The sequence below is a fragment of the Poecilia formosa genome, unplaced genomic scaffold (assembly GCF_000485575.1).
Source record: "Poecilia formosa unplaced genomic scaffold, Poecilia_formosa-5.1.2 Scaffold441, whole genome shotgun sequence".
NCBI lineage: Eukaryota > Metazoa > Chordata > Actinopteri > Cyprinodontiformes > Poeciliidae > Poecilia > Poecilia formosa.
Window position 1 is genome coordinate 171,127 of NW_006800380.1, and position 15,718 is coordinate 186,844.

The window sequence follows — 15,718 nt, forward strand, 5'->3', positions numbered from 1 at the left end:
CTACTGGTATTTTTCTTGATTTGTATTTGATGGAATATAAATAATAGATAGAAATTAGGCTGGAGATCACAATGGCTCACAGATTACTGTACACACACACATGCACACACACTGACCTCTTTTCTTGCACTATAACAAGTAAACCTAAAGTTCTGAATATATTTCTTCATAAAATTGTCATTAAAATCTCAGATTAAATGTCTGATACTTTTATCTTTTTCAGATTAGTTAAGTCTTGAGACTTTATTTGATTCTATGTAATGTTGCTATACACCTCGTTTGAACATAAGATTGTATGACTTAATGGAATTTATTTTGTAAAAATAAAGGTTAAATAAATAATAAAAAAGCTAAATTTCTTGGTTGACAAGAAATGTAGACTAGCCCACCTTCCTAGTGTTGTAAGCATCTTAAAAATAGATTTTTTTATGCATTAACGTGGTCATGGTGATCTGAGATTTTTGAAAAAGAAGTCATTGTCCAAAGGAAATATTATAAATGCCTTTGCTTCTTCTTCGTCTTATTTATTAATTTATTATTGTTATTATCTTTTTTTATTTTAATTTTTTCACCACTTTAAGAGGTATAATACGGAGCCCTCCAGAGGACATGGGGAATTTTTTTTCTTTTGCGTTCCCTCGCAAATCTACTGATCATAATTGATACTATAAGCCTTTTTTACGGTGGAAGCCGTACTTTCTGCTTTAATACAAGCTTATAAGGTTTTTCCATGGACTATTGAGTTATTATCGCAGGGTAATAAGTCATCTGATTGTGTCTTTATTGTGTTTGTGTCTGAATGGTTTAAAGGGCTGCTTTCAGTGCCGTTCCATCTGAGCCTCAATAGACAAAAACATGCAGTAAATAAATTGATTTTCAATCAGTTTTTTGCACCAAAGTGTTAATAATAATAAACACATTTTCACTGAGGCTCTATAAGAGCCATATGAATGAAATAAGTAATTATTGATATAACAGGAGCAGCGGCTTTGACACCTGTTGGTGTGGCAGTGATGTGGCAGTGACTTCATCAAGTATGAATGGGAAGGTGACGCTGCTGGCTCTGTGTGTATGAGGAAGCGGGTGAGCTGGGGGGTCAGTCCTCGCAAAGTTTGGAGCATGATAATAAAAAATTAAATAAATCGATAATTGTGACAGAACAAAGAGGTTAGGAGTTGATTGATACACGGACAGATGAGATTCTCTGAGTTAACCCAGTGGGGCCCTCTACCACCATTAGTTTGCTATGTTTTATAATAATACAACGTGTTTATTATTATTAATGCATTGGTGCAAAAAACTGATTGAAAATTGATTTATTTACTGCATGTTTATACATGTTGAGGCTAAGATGGAAGGACACTGAAAGCAGCACTTTAAACCATTCAGACTATGAACACAATAGAGACACAATCAGATGACTGATTACCCTGTGATAATATGGAGTGAAAATAGTCTCAAAATATCTATTTTCACTCCGTAAGATAATAACTCATAAATAGTCCATGGAAAAACCTTACATAAGTTTGTATTAAAGCATAAAGTACGGCGGCCATCGTAAGAAAGGCTTACAGGATTCAATAATGCCGCATGAACTGATCAGTAGATTATTGCAAGGGAACGCAAAAGAAAAAAAAATCCCCATATCCCTGGAGGGCTCCGTAGTATAAGAAGTATTTCTGGTAGGAATAAAAATTATTTGACGTTGGGACTTTAGCAGGAGAAAATTTTTCTTTCTGTGAAACTGGTTTTTAAAAATGTGCTGTGCAGAAATTGCAGAAAATTTTGTAGTTTTTTTCTGTTAAAAAAATGGTTCAAACTGTGTGGCTCATGGTGTGTGGACTCTGTAAAAGTTGTAGATGTTGTCAAACGTGTGTCTGAACTGCTCTCAAAATGGCCGTCTAAGTTTTTTTTTTCTTTCCATAAAAACCTGAACGGCCGGTTTTGTCAGTTGGGGACAGTTGTTCTCCTTGTAGGTTTCGCAATGCTTAATTTCGCTGGCCCCCCGCAGACCCGGAAGGTCTTTTTTCTCAGATTACTAGTAATAAGTTGTCTCTGTTTTAGGTTATATAAAAATTCGTTTTAGCATTTAAATCACCTATAGCATTTATTAATTCTGGAATGAATACAATCGCTGCGTACTTATGGTAAGTTGAAAAATCATGACTAAAAATAAAAAATCCTACATATTCAGAGTAAAACTGCTGTGTGACCTTGTCTGTTCTAAAAGTCTTGACAATTTTGTGGACATAATGTGCTGTTCATTTCAACGAGCTAAAATTAAGACTAGTTTTCCGACTGAAACTAGTCAGAAAAATAAAAGCTGAGACAGAAGAAGCTTTCCTGGAGTGGGAAGCGCAGCTACTGGGAACTGTAGAGGAGCACACCTTTTCCTTTTATTTGGACTGACAGTGTTATGACTATCTTTATTAACACCTGTTGTGGAGTGAGGACAGGATAGTCCTGTGTGGCATCAGATCACGTGATGCAAGCGCACCTGTAGAGGCCAGGTTTGGAGTACCTGCGCGCTGGGCGTGGATGGATGTTGGTTTGCGACTGCGCATATTTGGCTTGTTATTCTTGGACGACGCCACTCTGTTGTTCAGGATCAACTTTATCACAAGGTGGGTCATTTTTTAATCTTACTGTGATGATTTGATGACCAAAAGTATTCTAATTAAGGCATAGCTTATTTCAATGGATTACTTAAACAGTTTCCGGGGTTTTTTTCTTTAATTTATTTATTTTTACTGAGGCCTGTGAATTTTCGCCTGAAGTCAGTCCATTGTTAGCCACACTTTTTAATGCGACTCGGTTACAAGGTAGCAGAAAAACTAGTTTGCTATTCTTTCAGTAATAGTGTCATCTGAACTTTAGCCATAGCATCACGGAGTCCCTTGAAAAGTTTATTTTAGCCTGTGCTCTATAAAAGAAACCTACTGTGTATTTCATGTAATCCAGCGTAACAGACCTATCTCTGTTACTTTTCTGAATGACAGCATTTGTAGGCAACATTTATTTAGTTTTAAGCAATTTCTTTAACCGCAGCCATGTTCGGGTCCAAACAGCAGCCTTTCCTTTGTGCTCTTGAGCAAGGTCAATATTTGGAAGGGGCCATTCATCAGACTGCTTCATTCACTTGCCAAACACAAATAGAAACTTTATCATAAATCTTTATCGTAACAGCTCTAAAATTTAAATGGACATGCATTTAAAAAAAATTACTGTATGTAAAGTTCATCTGTAAATTACAATGCATTAAGAAAGTATTCACACCCATTCACTTCTTCACACCTCCATGGTATAATGCTACCATATGCTTCAAAGTGGGGATGGTGTTAACCATGTGATTTAAAACATAGCTGTTTATGTCCTTAAATGACACCTGGAGTTCAGGCCCAAAAGATCTAGTTTGGTTTCACCAGACCAGAGAATTTTGTTTTTCCTGGTCTAACAATTTCTGAAGTGTGTTTTCAGAGGTCATAAATGCGACATTAGTGAAATGGGTTAACAATGTTTGACCTTACAGATCTGGGCTGTCAAACACTAGTTTTAGAGGGCTTGTGTCCTGAAACTATTAGATGTGTCTCTGCTTCAACATGCTTGAATCAAATGATAAGGTGATTAGCAGGACTCTGTACAACTTGATTGGATGATGAGTTCATCCAGCAATCCAATTCTGGCTGTGTTTTACCTGGGACATATTTAAGAGTTACAGGACACAATATCTTGAGGACTGGAGGTTGACAAGCTGGTTCTAGATTTTTCTGTTATCTCCACAAGTTAACACCATATGTTGTCATTGGGTTTTTGGCCAACTCTGATCAAAACCCTTCTTCCTTGAATACTTAGTTTGCTCAGGCAGTCAGATCTAACTTCTTATATTTGCAGTCTTTTTGGGATGCTTAGTGCTTTCAAGATCTTTTGTATCCTTCTACACATTTGTCCTCTGGCAAATATGCTCTCATATGTCTACAGATAATGCGTTTGACTTCATTATTTAGTTTCTGTTGTGATATGACAACCTGTGTACTACAAGTCACATTGTAGTACTGAATGATGTTTCTACAATGTTTTTCATTGGTCATTCTGAAAAGTATTTTTAATGTACATTGTCTGCTTTTATAGAAAACTCTACTCAAAATAACTTAAGAATAATCCAAATCAGTTCATTTATATAGCGCCAATCCAATTCACAATAAATGTCTTAAGTGCTGTACAAAAAATCCCATTTCAATTCAATGACGTACATTCCAAATGAATGTTATCAAACAATACAATGTGTTCAAGTAATTATTAAAAAGTTTCTATCAGGAAGAAACCTCCAGCAGAATCAGAACCGGGCTTAGTACAAACGCCTATCTGCCATGACAGACTGGGGTTTGAGAAGACAGAGCAGAATGCACAAGATTTAAAATTGTTTTCAATGTTCATGAAAGTACAAAGTTAACAGCAGGAGAGGGAGAATGGTTAGTTAATGACATGGTTATCTCAGTCGATGCCATCCTCCAGGAAGGAATTGCAACCCACTACATACATAACTGAGAAAACAAAAGTTAACAGTTGAAATAACCATAAATAATTCAAATTGGAGTAGAAGAAGACAAAGAGAATTTGAAAAGAGTAAAGCACTGAATACTTTCTGAATAAACTATAGTGCTTGTTATTTTTAATTATCAGCCCCTGAAGATGAGCAACTTAGTGTATTTTAATAGGCAAAAAAGAAAAAAAATCAAAAGAGAAGTTGAATAAAATACCTTCAACATGAACCTTAATGGTTGTTAGTTCCCTGTAGCATTGAATGTCAGTTCTTATGAATAGCAAAAGGTTACCTCAGGTCTTATACAAACATTTGCTCTGTTTCCTCAAGTCAGGAGGATTGTGCTTTTTTCTAAGAAGTTTGAGATCCAGAATCATTCCAGGATGCCAAGCCACCGGCACAGCAACCATCTGTACCCACCAAGTGGAAGTAAACAGTGAGTCGTCACACTTTTACCTCATTCTATTTCTTTGCTCTTTTTAGGTCTGAGCATCATACATCACACATTTCTTTCCCATTGTAAATGGGTCAACTTTTAATATCTTTTTAAACTTGCAGTTAAAATCAGATGTTTACCTACACAGAATAAAAAGACACATGTAATCTTGTTTTAGGTTGGTTAGAATTACCAGAATATTTTGCTAAATGCCAGAAACTTTAACATTTTTTTGTAGATTTATTTTTTAATTTTTTGTTCCTTTCTTTTGAATTCACAAGTTTATATGAACTTGGTCAGTACCAGAGATAACTGTCTTTTAAACTGAATGACTTGTGTCAAACCTTTTGAGTTTCCTTTCACTAGCATCTCAGTTTACTAGAATTTTGGCCCATTCCTCCTAATAGAACTGATATAACTTACATGTTTATAGGCTGCCTCACAAACACAATCCTGTCCAGATTTACCTACAACTACTCCATAGGACTGAGATTAGGGCTGCACTAAAACATGAACTTTGTTATCCTGAAGCCACTTTATAGCTATTTTGTCTGAATGCTATAAGGTTATTTTTCTTTTGGAAGATCAATCTGCACCCAACCTTTAACTTCATGACTGACTTTCTTTTCAAGTCAGTGTGTCTAATACCACACACAACAATAGAAAATCTTAACTAAAACAGCTTGAGTTGTGGAATGTGTGGTGTCCAGTTGCACATCAGAAGCAACCACACACAAACTGATTTCACTCACCAGCATTCAGAAGTCAGACAGTAAATCCCACAAAACTTCTCGAGATCAAACGTGAGTTCAACATCACATGCTGTGAGATTGGGCCAAGACAACCCAACAAGTTGAATATCCCCAATTTTAGATCGGAGCAGTCCTGGCGTTCATCTTATCCTAAGAGCTATCCAGATAACACCTATTATGCAAAAAGAAAAAAAAAGAAACCAGGAATGGCTCAAGCACTGTTTTTACACCACTGTAGGTGAATCCCAATTTACCTCCAAGCAGAACTTCATCTACATCCAACTAGCACCAAAAATCTGATCTTAAGTTGGTGACCGATTCAAGAGACAGCCTACACCTCTGACACATCCAGATGAATGTTAAATTGTAATTTAACATTAACATAAGCTGTTGTTAACTGTTGTTAACTTGAGTGACATTCGTTATTTCAGCATGTCTTGCATACAGAAAAATATCTATATACAGTGTATTTTCCTGGAAAATGTTTCTCCCTCTTGTTTTCTCAGCTAACCATAAATAAAATTGCTTTTGTAAAATTGTGACAATACCTGCATAAACATTTTTAGAATTAACTATGATATTCAGTAAACTATTGATGCTAAATTGAAATTAATTCTCTATAGTTTTATCTAGAATATTTAATTCAGATATGACTTTGTATAATTTTTATCAATCAAATTGATGGAATTTTTATGGAACCATGTGAGAGGTTAATAACATGGAGGTAAAATTTATATGGGTGCTTACTTATACACCGCAGCTGTAGGATTTTGTGTTGCTGTCTGGCTTATTGCTGTTTACTTTAACAGTCCATGGCATGTAAATCACCTGCATCACATTTTTATGCTGCACTGCTTGTTACTGCTTTCAACCACTGACTGGGCTTTCAATACAATGTTATGTTGTATCCAGTCAGGCTTTAAAAATCTCTCAAGGTAAATAATATTAAAGCAACAAATTAAAATGCTATCTTAAATGACTCCATCAGCTAAACCAGAGGTCTCTCAAATTGCAGTCCTGAGTCCCACAACCTTTTGATGTGCCCCTTGTCCTACATACTTGAATTAAATTTGTAAACTGCGTCACTAGCATGCAGTCTAGTTCTACAGAGCTGAACTAATATTGGAGCCAGGTGTACTGAGGCAGAGAAACATCAAAAAGTTGCAGGAGGCCAGCCCTTTAGGACTGGAGTTTAAAACCAGTGAGCTAAACACAAGCTCTTAAAATCATAGGAATGTCAAACTATACTACTTCTAGTATACATTTTCACATGCTAAAACATGGTACACTGTTTCATATAATTCTGTCATGGCTAAAGCAGAACTATGGTAAATATTTTTCCTGTTAGTGTTGCTTCCAACATGCCAAAATCAATTATTGGGATGTTGCTTTTGAGAGGTAATCAAAGTTTGCTATTGGTGAAACATTTACTGCAAATATTCTCTGTACTAGTCTTACTATTTGGCCTTATTGTTTGAATCTGAACTACTGTGACATTCATATATTGACAAAAGCTTGTCTACTCTCTTCTGTTGACAGCAAACATAGGCACAGTGAGCCCATGTCAAACCCAACCTTCTCCTACTATAAAACAGACAAGAACATTCAATTCTATCGCTGGACTTCCCCCCCAGGTGTGATGAAGATACTGTGCATTATCATCGTCATCATGTGTGTGGCCATCTTTGCATGTGTGGCCTCAACTCTGGCATGGGACTATGACATGAGTGTCATGGGAGGTGGAACTGGCCTGATGCCGGGTTTAACCGGTGGATACGGCAGCAGCTACAGTGGCACATACAGTGGCACATACAGCGGCACTTACGGTGCTGGTCTTGGTGGCAATTCCGGCAGCTATGGCTATGGAGGAACACAAATTGACCCCAAATCTGGCAAAGGCTTTATCATTGCTATTGCAGCCATTACTTTCATAGCCACACTGATCATATTTATCTTGGTGATTTCAAGGCAAAATGCAGCCCGGTCTTCAAAGTTCTACCTAGCATCCATTATTATCTGTGCCATTTTAGCATTTTTGATGCTTATTTCCACCATCGTCTACCTGGTGTCAGTGAACCCAACTGCACAATCCTCAGGGTCTATGTTATACAACCAGATGATCCAGTTATGTGCACAATACCAGACACAGACTCAGGCCCAGGGTATCTTCATCAACCAGTACCTTTACCATTACTGTGTGGTGGAGCCCCAAGAGGTGAGTTAAATTATTTTAATGCAATTACTTTTGAGACTGTGAGAGCAGTGCACAAGCTTTGTGAAATTGTTTTCATTTTGAAAATGTATGAGTATGTTTTGTGTACAGGTAAAAGGAAAAAAAAATGTGTGTAAATCCAAGCATCGTAAATTCAGTACAAATCTTACTGGACCTAGATTAAATAATTCTAATTTTAGGATGAATACAGGATTATTAAATTTCAGGTGAAGCAACATTTGTATAAATGAAGAATTATTTCTCTTCTATTTCCAACCATTGGATATTAGCAAATTTATTCCTGTTTCATATATAATCATAAACTTTGAGAGCTCTTAATTTATATTATTTATCCTTGATGTTGGTAGTAGTTCAATTTTACACATGTGACCCAGGCAACATTCAACTTCTCTGGTCACACAATGCTATTTTTATTTACATCTTGTGTAGGGGTTTGTTTTAGCTTTAATAAATGGTACATTTAGTATGTTGATGGTAAACACAATCAATTACATTCATTGGCTGTTGTTGGAATTTTATGTGATCCCTCACAATAAGACTACATGGGTTTGACTAATGTGCTGAATGTGATGGACAACTGTCCATCGTATGTTACATTATGTTGGCGTACAGTAACTACACAGCAAATTTGGAAGTGTTCCATCAACTCCTGCAGAGTTAAATTCAACACTTTGAAAGTGTCTATATTGGTCCACTCTGGATGGTGTAGAAATTACACTTTTGAAAGTGTTATTTGTGATATAGTTGAATCAACACTCACAGTAGTTGAAATCAAACACACTTTCAGTGTTAATCTACCCAACACTAGTGTATAATGTCAAAGTTAACACTATGAACGTGTTAATCTAACACAGAATGGTGTAAAGTATATATTAACATAGAAATCTGAGTTTTGAAATACTACTGGCAGAGTATGCTGTGGTGGCGTAGGGGTTAAGCACAACCCACATATGGAGGCTCTAGTTTTCAATGCAGCTGTCGTGGGTTCGCTTCCCAGTCTTCCTCTTCTCTCATTACTCACTCTTTTTTTTTTGTCAATTTACTACCAAATAAAAGCCACTAGAGCAATCAAAACCTTTTTTTTCCCCCAGAAAATATTGGCCATCAATAATCCCCAAATTCATTTTAAAAGACATTAGATGCCACATTAGATGCTACAAAAACACCAGCACCAGTTGCAGTATGTTATCTACTTTTATTTCAAAACATCAAACACTGACAGCAATATACAACAAAGGTCATTCATTCATGGTGCTTTGCACTGAAGGTGAAGTGTGCTTTGAAAGTTCATTGGAAGTGGCCATGAACGGTCTTGTGATCACTGATGGTGAAGTGTCTTTGGTGCTGCTCTTGTTTTCACCAACATGAAGGAGGAAGACTTCCAGCCTGGAAGGAAAAACAAGAAATATAGCAGAAACATTAGGATAATAAATAAATATTTTAAAAAGTAGAGTGAGCAAAACTAATCAGACTCACCTGTGTGTGTTGCCATCATATTCATTCACATTACTCTGCCCACCTGGTTTACAAGATAAAGCATAAAAAGTCAGAAATAATTACTAAAGAAATTAGTCAGCTTATAGAAAAAAATTTGGACAGCATTAAAAGACGTGCCAACCTGTCTGAAGAAATGTGTTGAAGTCATCATAACAGGCTTCAGTCACCAACATGACACACTAACAAAGAAAAAACATTTTGGCAGTTTTTAGATGTGCCACAGGTACAAAACACCAGAGTCAAATGGCTTAATTGCCTTCTCATTGTGGAGATATGTTCTCCAGAGTCCTGCTAATCACCTAATTATTGTATTCAGGTGTGGTGCAGCAGCGGCACATCTAAATGTTGCAGGACAGTGGCCCTCCAGGACTGGAGTTTGACACCTGTGGCATAGATCAAGCCAATGGTCCAGCACAGCCACTCCCCCATTTTGCAGTCTACAGCCAAAAACTTAAAGAAAACGACCCCGCAGCTAAATAATGTTAACTCAAATGGCCTCCAGATTTTCTTAACAGTTTTAATGTTTGGTTAAGATAATGAACAGTCGTATACACCATGATATCCAAACAAATAAACGTACGTTAAGCAAACTATGTATATGAATCAATACTCTTGCATAAACGGAAAAATAATACCTCCATAAAAAATAGTCAAAAACATGATCATTTTAACATGGAACTTACCTTGTTATAATAAGCTCCAGACAAGACGCCTTACTGCTGCCTCCACTCCTCGGGCAAACATGTGACACAGTAGCGAAACAAGACTGCGTCGGCCGTGGGGCGGGGCTAATGACCGGGCCCAAATAATAAACCTCATGATAATTTAACCTTACAACATAGACATGCCCGCAACAGCGGAGCTAACAAGTTTCATCACCACAGAGAGCGACTATGTCATTCTGAAATCCATCTGACTTGAAGTACAACAAACCAAGAGAAGAGCAGAAACATCAGGCTACTGGTCACTAATGATGACCAGTAGCTGTCTGATACTGGTCAAATAGCTATGACTGTCTGATGTTGATTTCTAAATCAACACCAGACTGAGTGTTGATTTAGACTGTTGGAGTTAATTTAGAAATCAACACTGGACTGTATTGCTTTTTGTTTAACTCTTTGGAACTCTTTAGTGAGTGTTAGGGAAACTAACACTCACTAACATTCATGTTGTTGAATTAACTCTGTATTTTTAAAATACAACACTTGCACTGGAAATCTGACACTTCCGAATTTGCTGTGTACTTTCTTTGCCAATACAAGTAAATTAAGCATTTCTTTAACTTGCAAATTTAGTTATGAACAAATCCAGGCTACATTCAGAATTATTCATCTTGTAAAAGGTTCAAGGATTTTATGTTGAAAATGTTTTTTTTTTCTTCCAACTAACCCTTTAAGTATGCAGTGAGAGATTTGAGTCTTCAGATCTGAGCCTTATTTGGAGCATGACGGAATTGACTATGCTTGTAGCTAGATGTAATTTCAGCTCACTGATATTGGAAACTTTTGTCCTGCAGGCCATAGCAATTGTCTTGGGCTTTCTGGTCGTTGTTGGCCTCATCATCTTACTGGTGTTTGCTGTCAAGACTCGCTCACTGATCCACCGCTGGGGCCAAGACCGAATTCTCTGGGAGGAAGTGAAGATTAACTCTGCTCCCCACAACAGTGTTGGAGAGTGGGTAAGTAGGAATGGGATAGAGTTTGTTAATCTAAAAACAGATCACTTTACCTAAAATGTTATTTTCTGCTCAATTTTAACTGCAAACTCTTAGGAAAATTTTTAAAAAAGGTGAAAGGTTAGATAAGTTTTAATTGTAACCTGCTGGCTTTATTTCTTTGTGTATTGATGTAATACGATGTTGATATGTGTAACTCTTAAAATGTGATCAGGATCAATAGACAACTTCAATATTATGTGGAGAAATTGCAGCATGTATCTCAAAACCAATTAGAGTCCTGAACCTACCTGTAAAGGGATATTTCCTTTTCCTTTGCTGATCAAAACTTTACCCGTCGTACTGTTTTTCTCAATTTTTTTTCTAGAATATATTTATTTTGATAACAGTTTAGACATCATCAATAGCAGCACACACAAGTTTCAGCTGTTTTTTCACACACTGCTGCCCTGCAGGTAACATTTGAACCTCAGTAGATACAATAACGCTGAGTAAAGCTTTATATAGTCAGTAATAGTCTATGTACCACAGTGGTGTTCCCAGTCTTTACTGATTTCTATCAAAGGTGATCCCAGCAAGGAATAGTGATAAACAGATTTATTTTGTGAAGCCTGAAGACATTGGTTCTGATAGTGAAAAAGCATAGTGCACACAATATATATATTTTATGGCTCAGACAGCCAGGAGACAGACAGGAGAGTAGTTGTATAGTAAAGTAGGTAATGAAAGCGGGGGGAGACATCTGTGTCAAGGATGAAGGCTTATGTGGGTTGTGCTCTACCCCTGTGCCACCACAGCATCCCGGCGCAATACAAGCTTTTGTTTGTCAAGTATAGTCCATGGAGGTTCTAATTAAAATGATCTGCTGCTAACATCTCATTGCAAGATTTTACAGCACATCTTGGTGGGGGTCTAGAACCCTCCATGCCTTGATGTAGCAAAGGAAACCAATACTGGGCTGGTTGTAATGTTGGTCACGATTAGGCCTGTCATGATAACAAATTTTGCTGAGCGATTAATTGTCTAAAAAATTATTGTGATAAACGATAATATTGTTTATAGTAATATAAATACCTTTTGACACTCATTTCATGGAAATGACTAATAATGCATGTGATTTCCTGCCATAGCTAGATACACTTTATTTTCAAAAGAACACAACACTGTGTTCTTTTGTTGTTTAGTTTATTTATAACTAAATAAACTAAACAACCAAAAACAAAAATAAAATGGATTCTCAGTCTCCATTAACAAAAAATGTACTTGAATAAAAACTAAACAACATGAAGCCAAAGTGGAAATAAATACTGCGTTCAACCAAGAGTGCAGATTATGAAGTCTGTATATTATATTGACCTTCAGTAATCACTAGATTTAAATAGAGAAGATGGGCACATCCGACCACCTAATGCTGTAGTTCACACTACACGATTTTTTGCCCCTATTTTCCCCTTACGACAATCTTAGAATGTTGGCTGTTCTAATATTATCGCTGGTGATTTCATAACCGATCATCATGTAGTGTGATTTAGATCCTCCTGATCTAAATCAGGGGTTTTCCCCGACTGGGAGCTTAATGCAGCCTGTTGAATGTGACAGGTAGCCAATCAGAACGTGCAGATTCTCCTTGTGCTTTCTGAGGGGAAATTACGGAGGGGAATTCCAAACAGCTGACCCGAAGTCCAGTGGACATTGGAGATAATATGTGGAAACAACAATATTATTTATTCAACATTTCGTACAAAGAAGATAGAAATGACAAGGGGAGGAGCTGGAGCCAAATTGCTACAGCAGTTGATAATCCTGGTAACTTTTCAGCTTTTCTTCGTTAACGTGACAAAAATAGGTTATAATGATTTTCATTCAGTCAGGACTTTACGTTGACTCTAGCCACATGGGTCACAGGTATATTCTAGTAAAGCATTGATTAATGCCTGGTTTTAAAATAAATTAACTGGACTTGTAGCCATTATTTTGTGCCCAGGTGGCTGGACACCACACGGCACGAGAACCCAATCGAACCATTATACCTAGAGTTTCTGTCGGCTAATGTGTGGTCTCAGGTTTTGAAAATGGGCCGACAGTCGGCCGACAACTTGTGTAGTGTGCGCTGGACATTACACTAAGGAAATGAGGAAGGGAGGGTCAGTGGAGAGCACCGGAGGCGAGACTTTTTTCATTCAGTGTCATCAACAGAAAGAAAAAAAGACAGGAAGAGACGATAAAGCCGATAATAAAAATTAAGTCGATAGGTTTAATTTATCGTGCGATTAATTGATTTATAGTTTATCGCAACAGGCCTAGTCACGATTAGATCTACATTTATTTAAATTTTAAATGAATCAAGTATTCCCTTAAGTTGTTTCATAACATATTACTCTTATTTATTGATGTTATATATCCAAAGGCTCCAAGTTTCAAAAATTATGTTTTTATGTAAGGTGGTGAAGAAGAGATTAGGGGTTATTTTGGCAGAGGCTACATATGTTTTGTTTTATGCGAAGGAAACTGTTTTATAAGTTTTTCAACCCTTTCTTAATGAACTATGAGAAAGGGTTGGATGGTTTCATTTGCAGTTTCTGGGTGTGGTCTGTTGGGCCATTGTTAGTTTCAGGATGATGTCCTGAAACTCAAGAGAGGTGTTGAGCACAAAGCAGAATTGGAATGAGCTTTTATGTCAAAGTTTGATTCCAATGATGAGAAATTAGGAACATTGGTAACTATATCTGAACAGCCTTTAAAAATCAAAGTTTTCAAATTAAAGTCCTCCAGAAGAACATTCAGTGGACAGTTTTAGAGACTTAAAGACAACACTGTCAGACTTCCTGTTGATGACAGTGATGGTATCTGTCGCATTCAGACATGCAGGAAAGAGTGGAGGAACTGGTCGGACTGGGTACATGGCTCATCCACCCACAGAGTTTGTCATAAGAGAAAACAGGTTACCTTAGGATAAAAAGAAACTCAGTAGAACTCAAGAAGCAGACTTCTGGAATAAGAGACTCAAAGAAGTAGAAAAAACTAATGATGTCTGTCTGTCACTGTCTCCATTTTTCTCTCTGTATTTTTCTCTCTTGCAAGCTGATGATAAACAGATTTAAAGATGCATTTAAAGAAAGAAGAAACATTCAATATGATGATGAAATAATCACTTGATGGGTTTTGTGAGGGGTAATGGAATTCTATTTAGATTAGATGAATTATCTGTTTGAGCTTCTGAATTTACATTGACATTAACTCAATTATCCCACTTCAGGTGAAGAATGTGTCAGGTGAACCAGAGATGTTGGTCCGAGACCCTAATGATAGAGTTGGGGGTTCAAGAGAGTATCTGGACAAGCTCGACTACAGCAAGCCTCTCTACCTACCAGGGTAACTTAATTATTCAAGACCAATTCTGCCTGGGGAGATAAATGCTTTTTAATCCCTTTTCCAATTAGACCTATTGTAATTCTCTGTAGAATGCAGAGGACTATATACTGAAAAACTGCCACTGAATGTGTTGCAGCACTGTAAAAATGGTTTGGCTCATACAAAAACCTAAAGATCCTCACTCTTGTTTTCAGAGACTCCGACATAAGCAGTTTTGCAGGAGGCTATAAATCCAGGCTGAAGGAATATGATGCTGGGTTTGAGTCTGGAGATGACTTGGAAGAAGATTTCAGTGTGTGAGTGACTTTTTTTTATTTTTTATATATATATCTATAAATCTCCATCCATTTTCTTCCACTTATCTGGCGTCGGGTTGTGGGGGGTAGCAGTTTAAGAAGGGAGGTCCAGACTTCCCTCTCCCCAGCCACTTGTTCCAGCTCCTCCGCGGGAACCCCAATGCTTTCCCAGGCAAGCCAAGAGACATAGTCCCTCCAGTGTGTCCTGGGTCTTCCCCGGGCCCTCCTCCCAGTGGGACGTGCCCAGAACACCTCACCAGGGAGGTGTCCAGGAGGCATCCTGACCAGATGCCCGAGCCTCAACTGGCTCCTCTCAACGTGAAGGAGCAGAAGCTCTACTCTGAGTCCCTCCCAGATGACCGGAGGAAACCCATTTCTGCTGCTTGAATCTGCAACCTCGTTCTTTCGGTCATGACCCAAAGCTCATGACCATATTGAGCTTTTGGGTCTGCGCCAATCAGGCCTGTCGATCTCCCTTCTTCCCTCATTCGTGAACAAGATCCCCAGATACTTAAACTCCTCCACTTGGGGCAGGACACACCCCCCGACCCGGAGAAGGCACTCTATTGTTTTCTGGCTTAAGATCATGGCCTCAGATTTGTAGGCACTGATCCTCATCCTGGCTGCTTCACACTCGGCTGTGAACCGCTCCATATACTGCTGAGATCTACAGTTGAGGTGGGAGAGTCTGTCCATAGGACAGCAATCAGTGGTACACTGCATAAATCTGGCCTTTAAGGAAGAGTGGCCAGAAGAAAGCCATTTCTCAAAGATATCCATAAAAAGTCTAGTTTAAAGTTTGCCACAAGCCACCTGGGAGACACAGCAAACATGGAAGGAGCTCTGGTCAGATGAAACCAAAATCAAACTTTTTGGCCAGAATACAAAACAATACGTTTGGCGCAAAAGCAACACAG

At 37.7% G+C, this 15,718-nt stretch overlaps 1 protein-coding gene across 3 annotated transcripts in view; it reads left to right on the top strand.

Annotated features, from left to right (window-relative positions):
- Window positions 1–2,492: 2,492 nt before the first annotated feature.
- Window positions 2,493–15,718, top strand: part of oclnb (occludin b) — an 18,632-nt gene continuing 5,406 nt past the window's right edge. The window contains exons 1-7 of one of the 3 annotated variants that reach the window (XM_016663744.1): window positions 2,542–2,624; window positions 4,871–4,976; window positions 7,268–7,510; window positions 7,541–7,943; window positions 10,975–11,136; window positions 14,390–14,505; window positions 14,700–14,801. In XM_016663744.1, the coding sequence (XP_016519230.1) occupies window positions 2,543–2,624; window positions 4,871–4,976; window positions 7,268–7,510; window positions 7,541–7,943; window positions 10,975–11,136; window positions 14,390–14,505; window positions 14,700–14,801 (1,214 nt within the window). In that variant the 5' untranslated portion in view covers window position 2,542. Of the gene's footprint in view, window positions 2,625–4,870; window positions 4,977–7,267; window positions 7,944–10,974; window positions 11,137–14,389; window positions 14,506–14,699; window positions 14,802–15,718 lie in introns of all 3 variants that reach the window. The other 2 variants (XM_007577433.2, XM_007577432.2) reach the window with 2 other exon arrangements.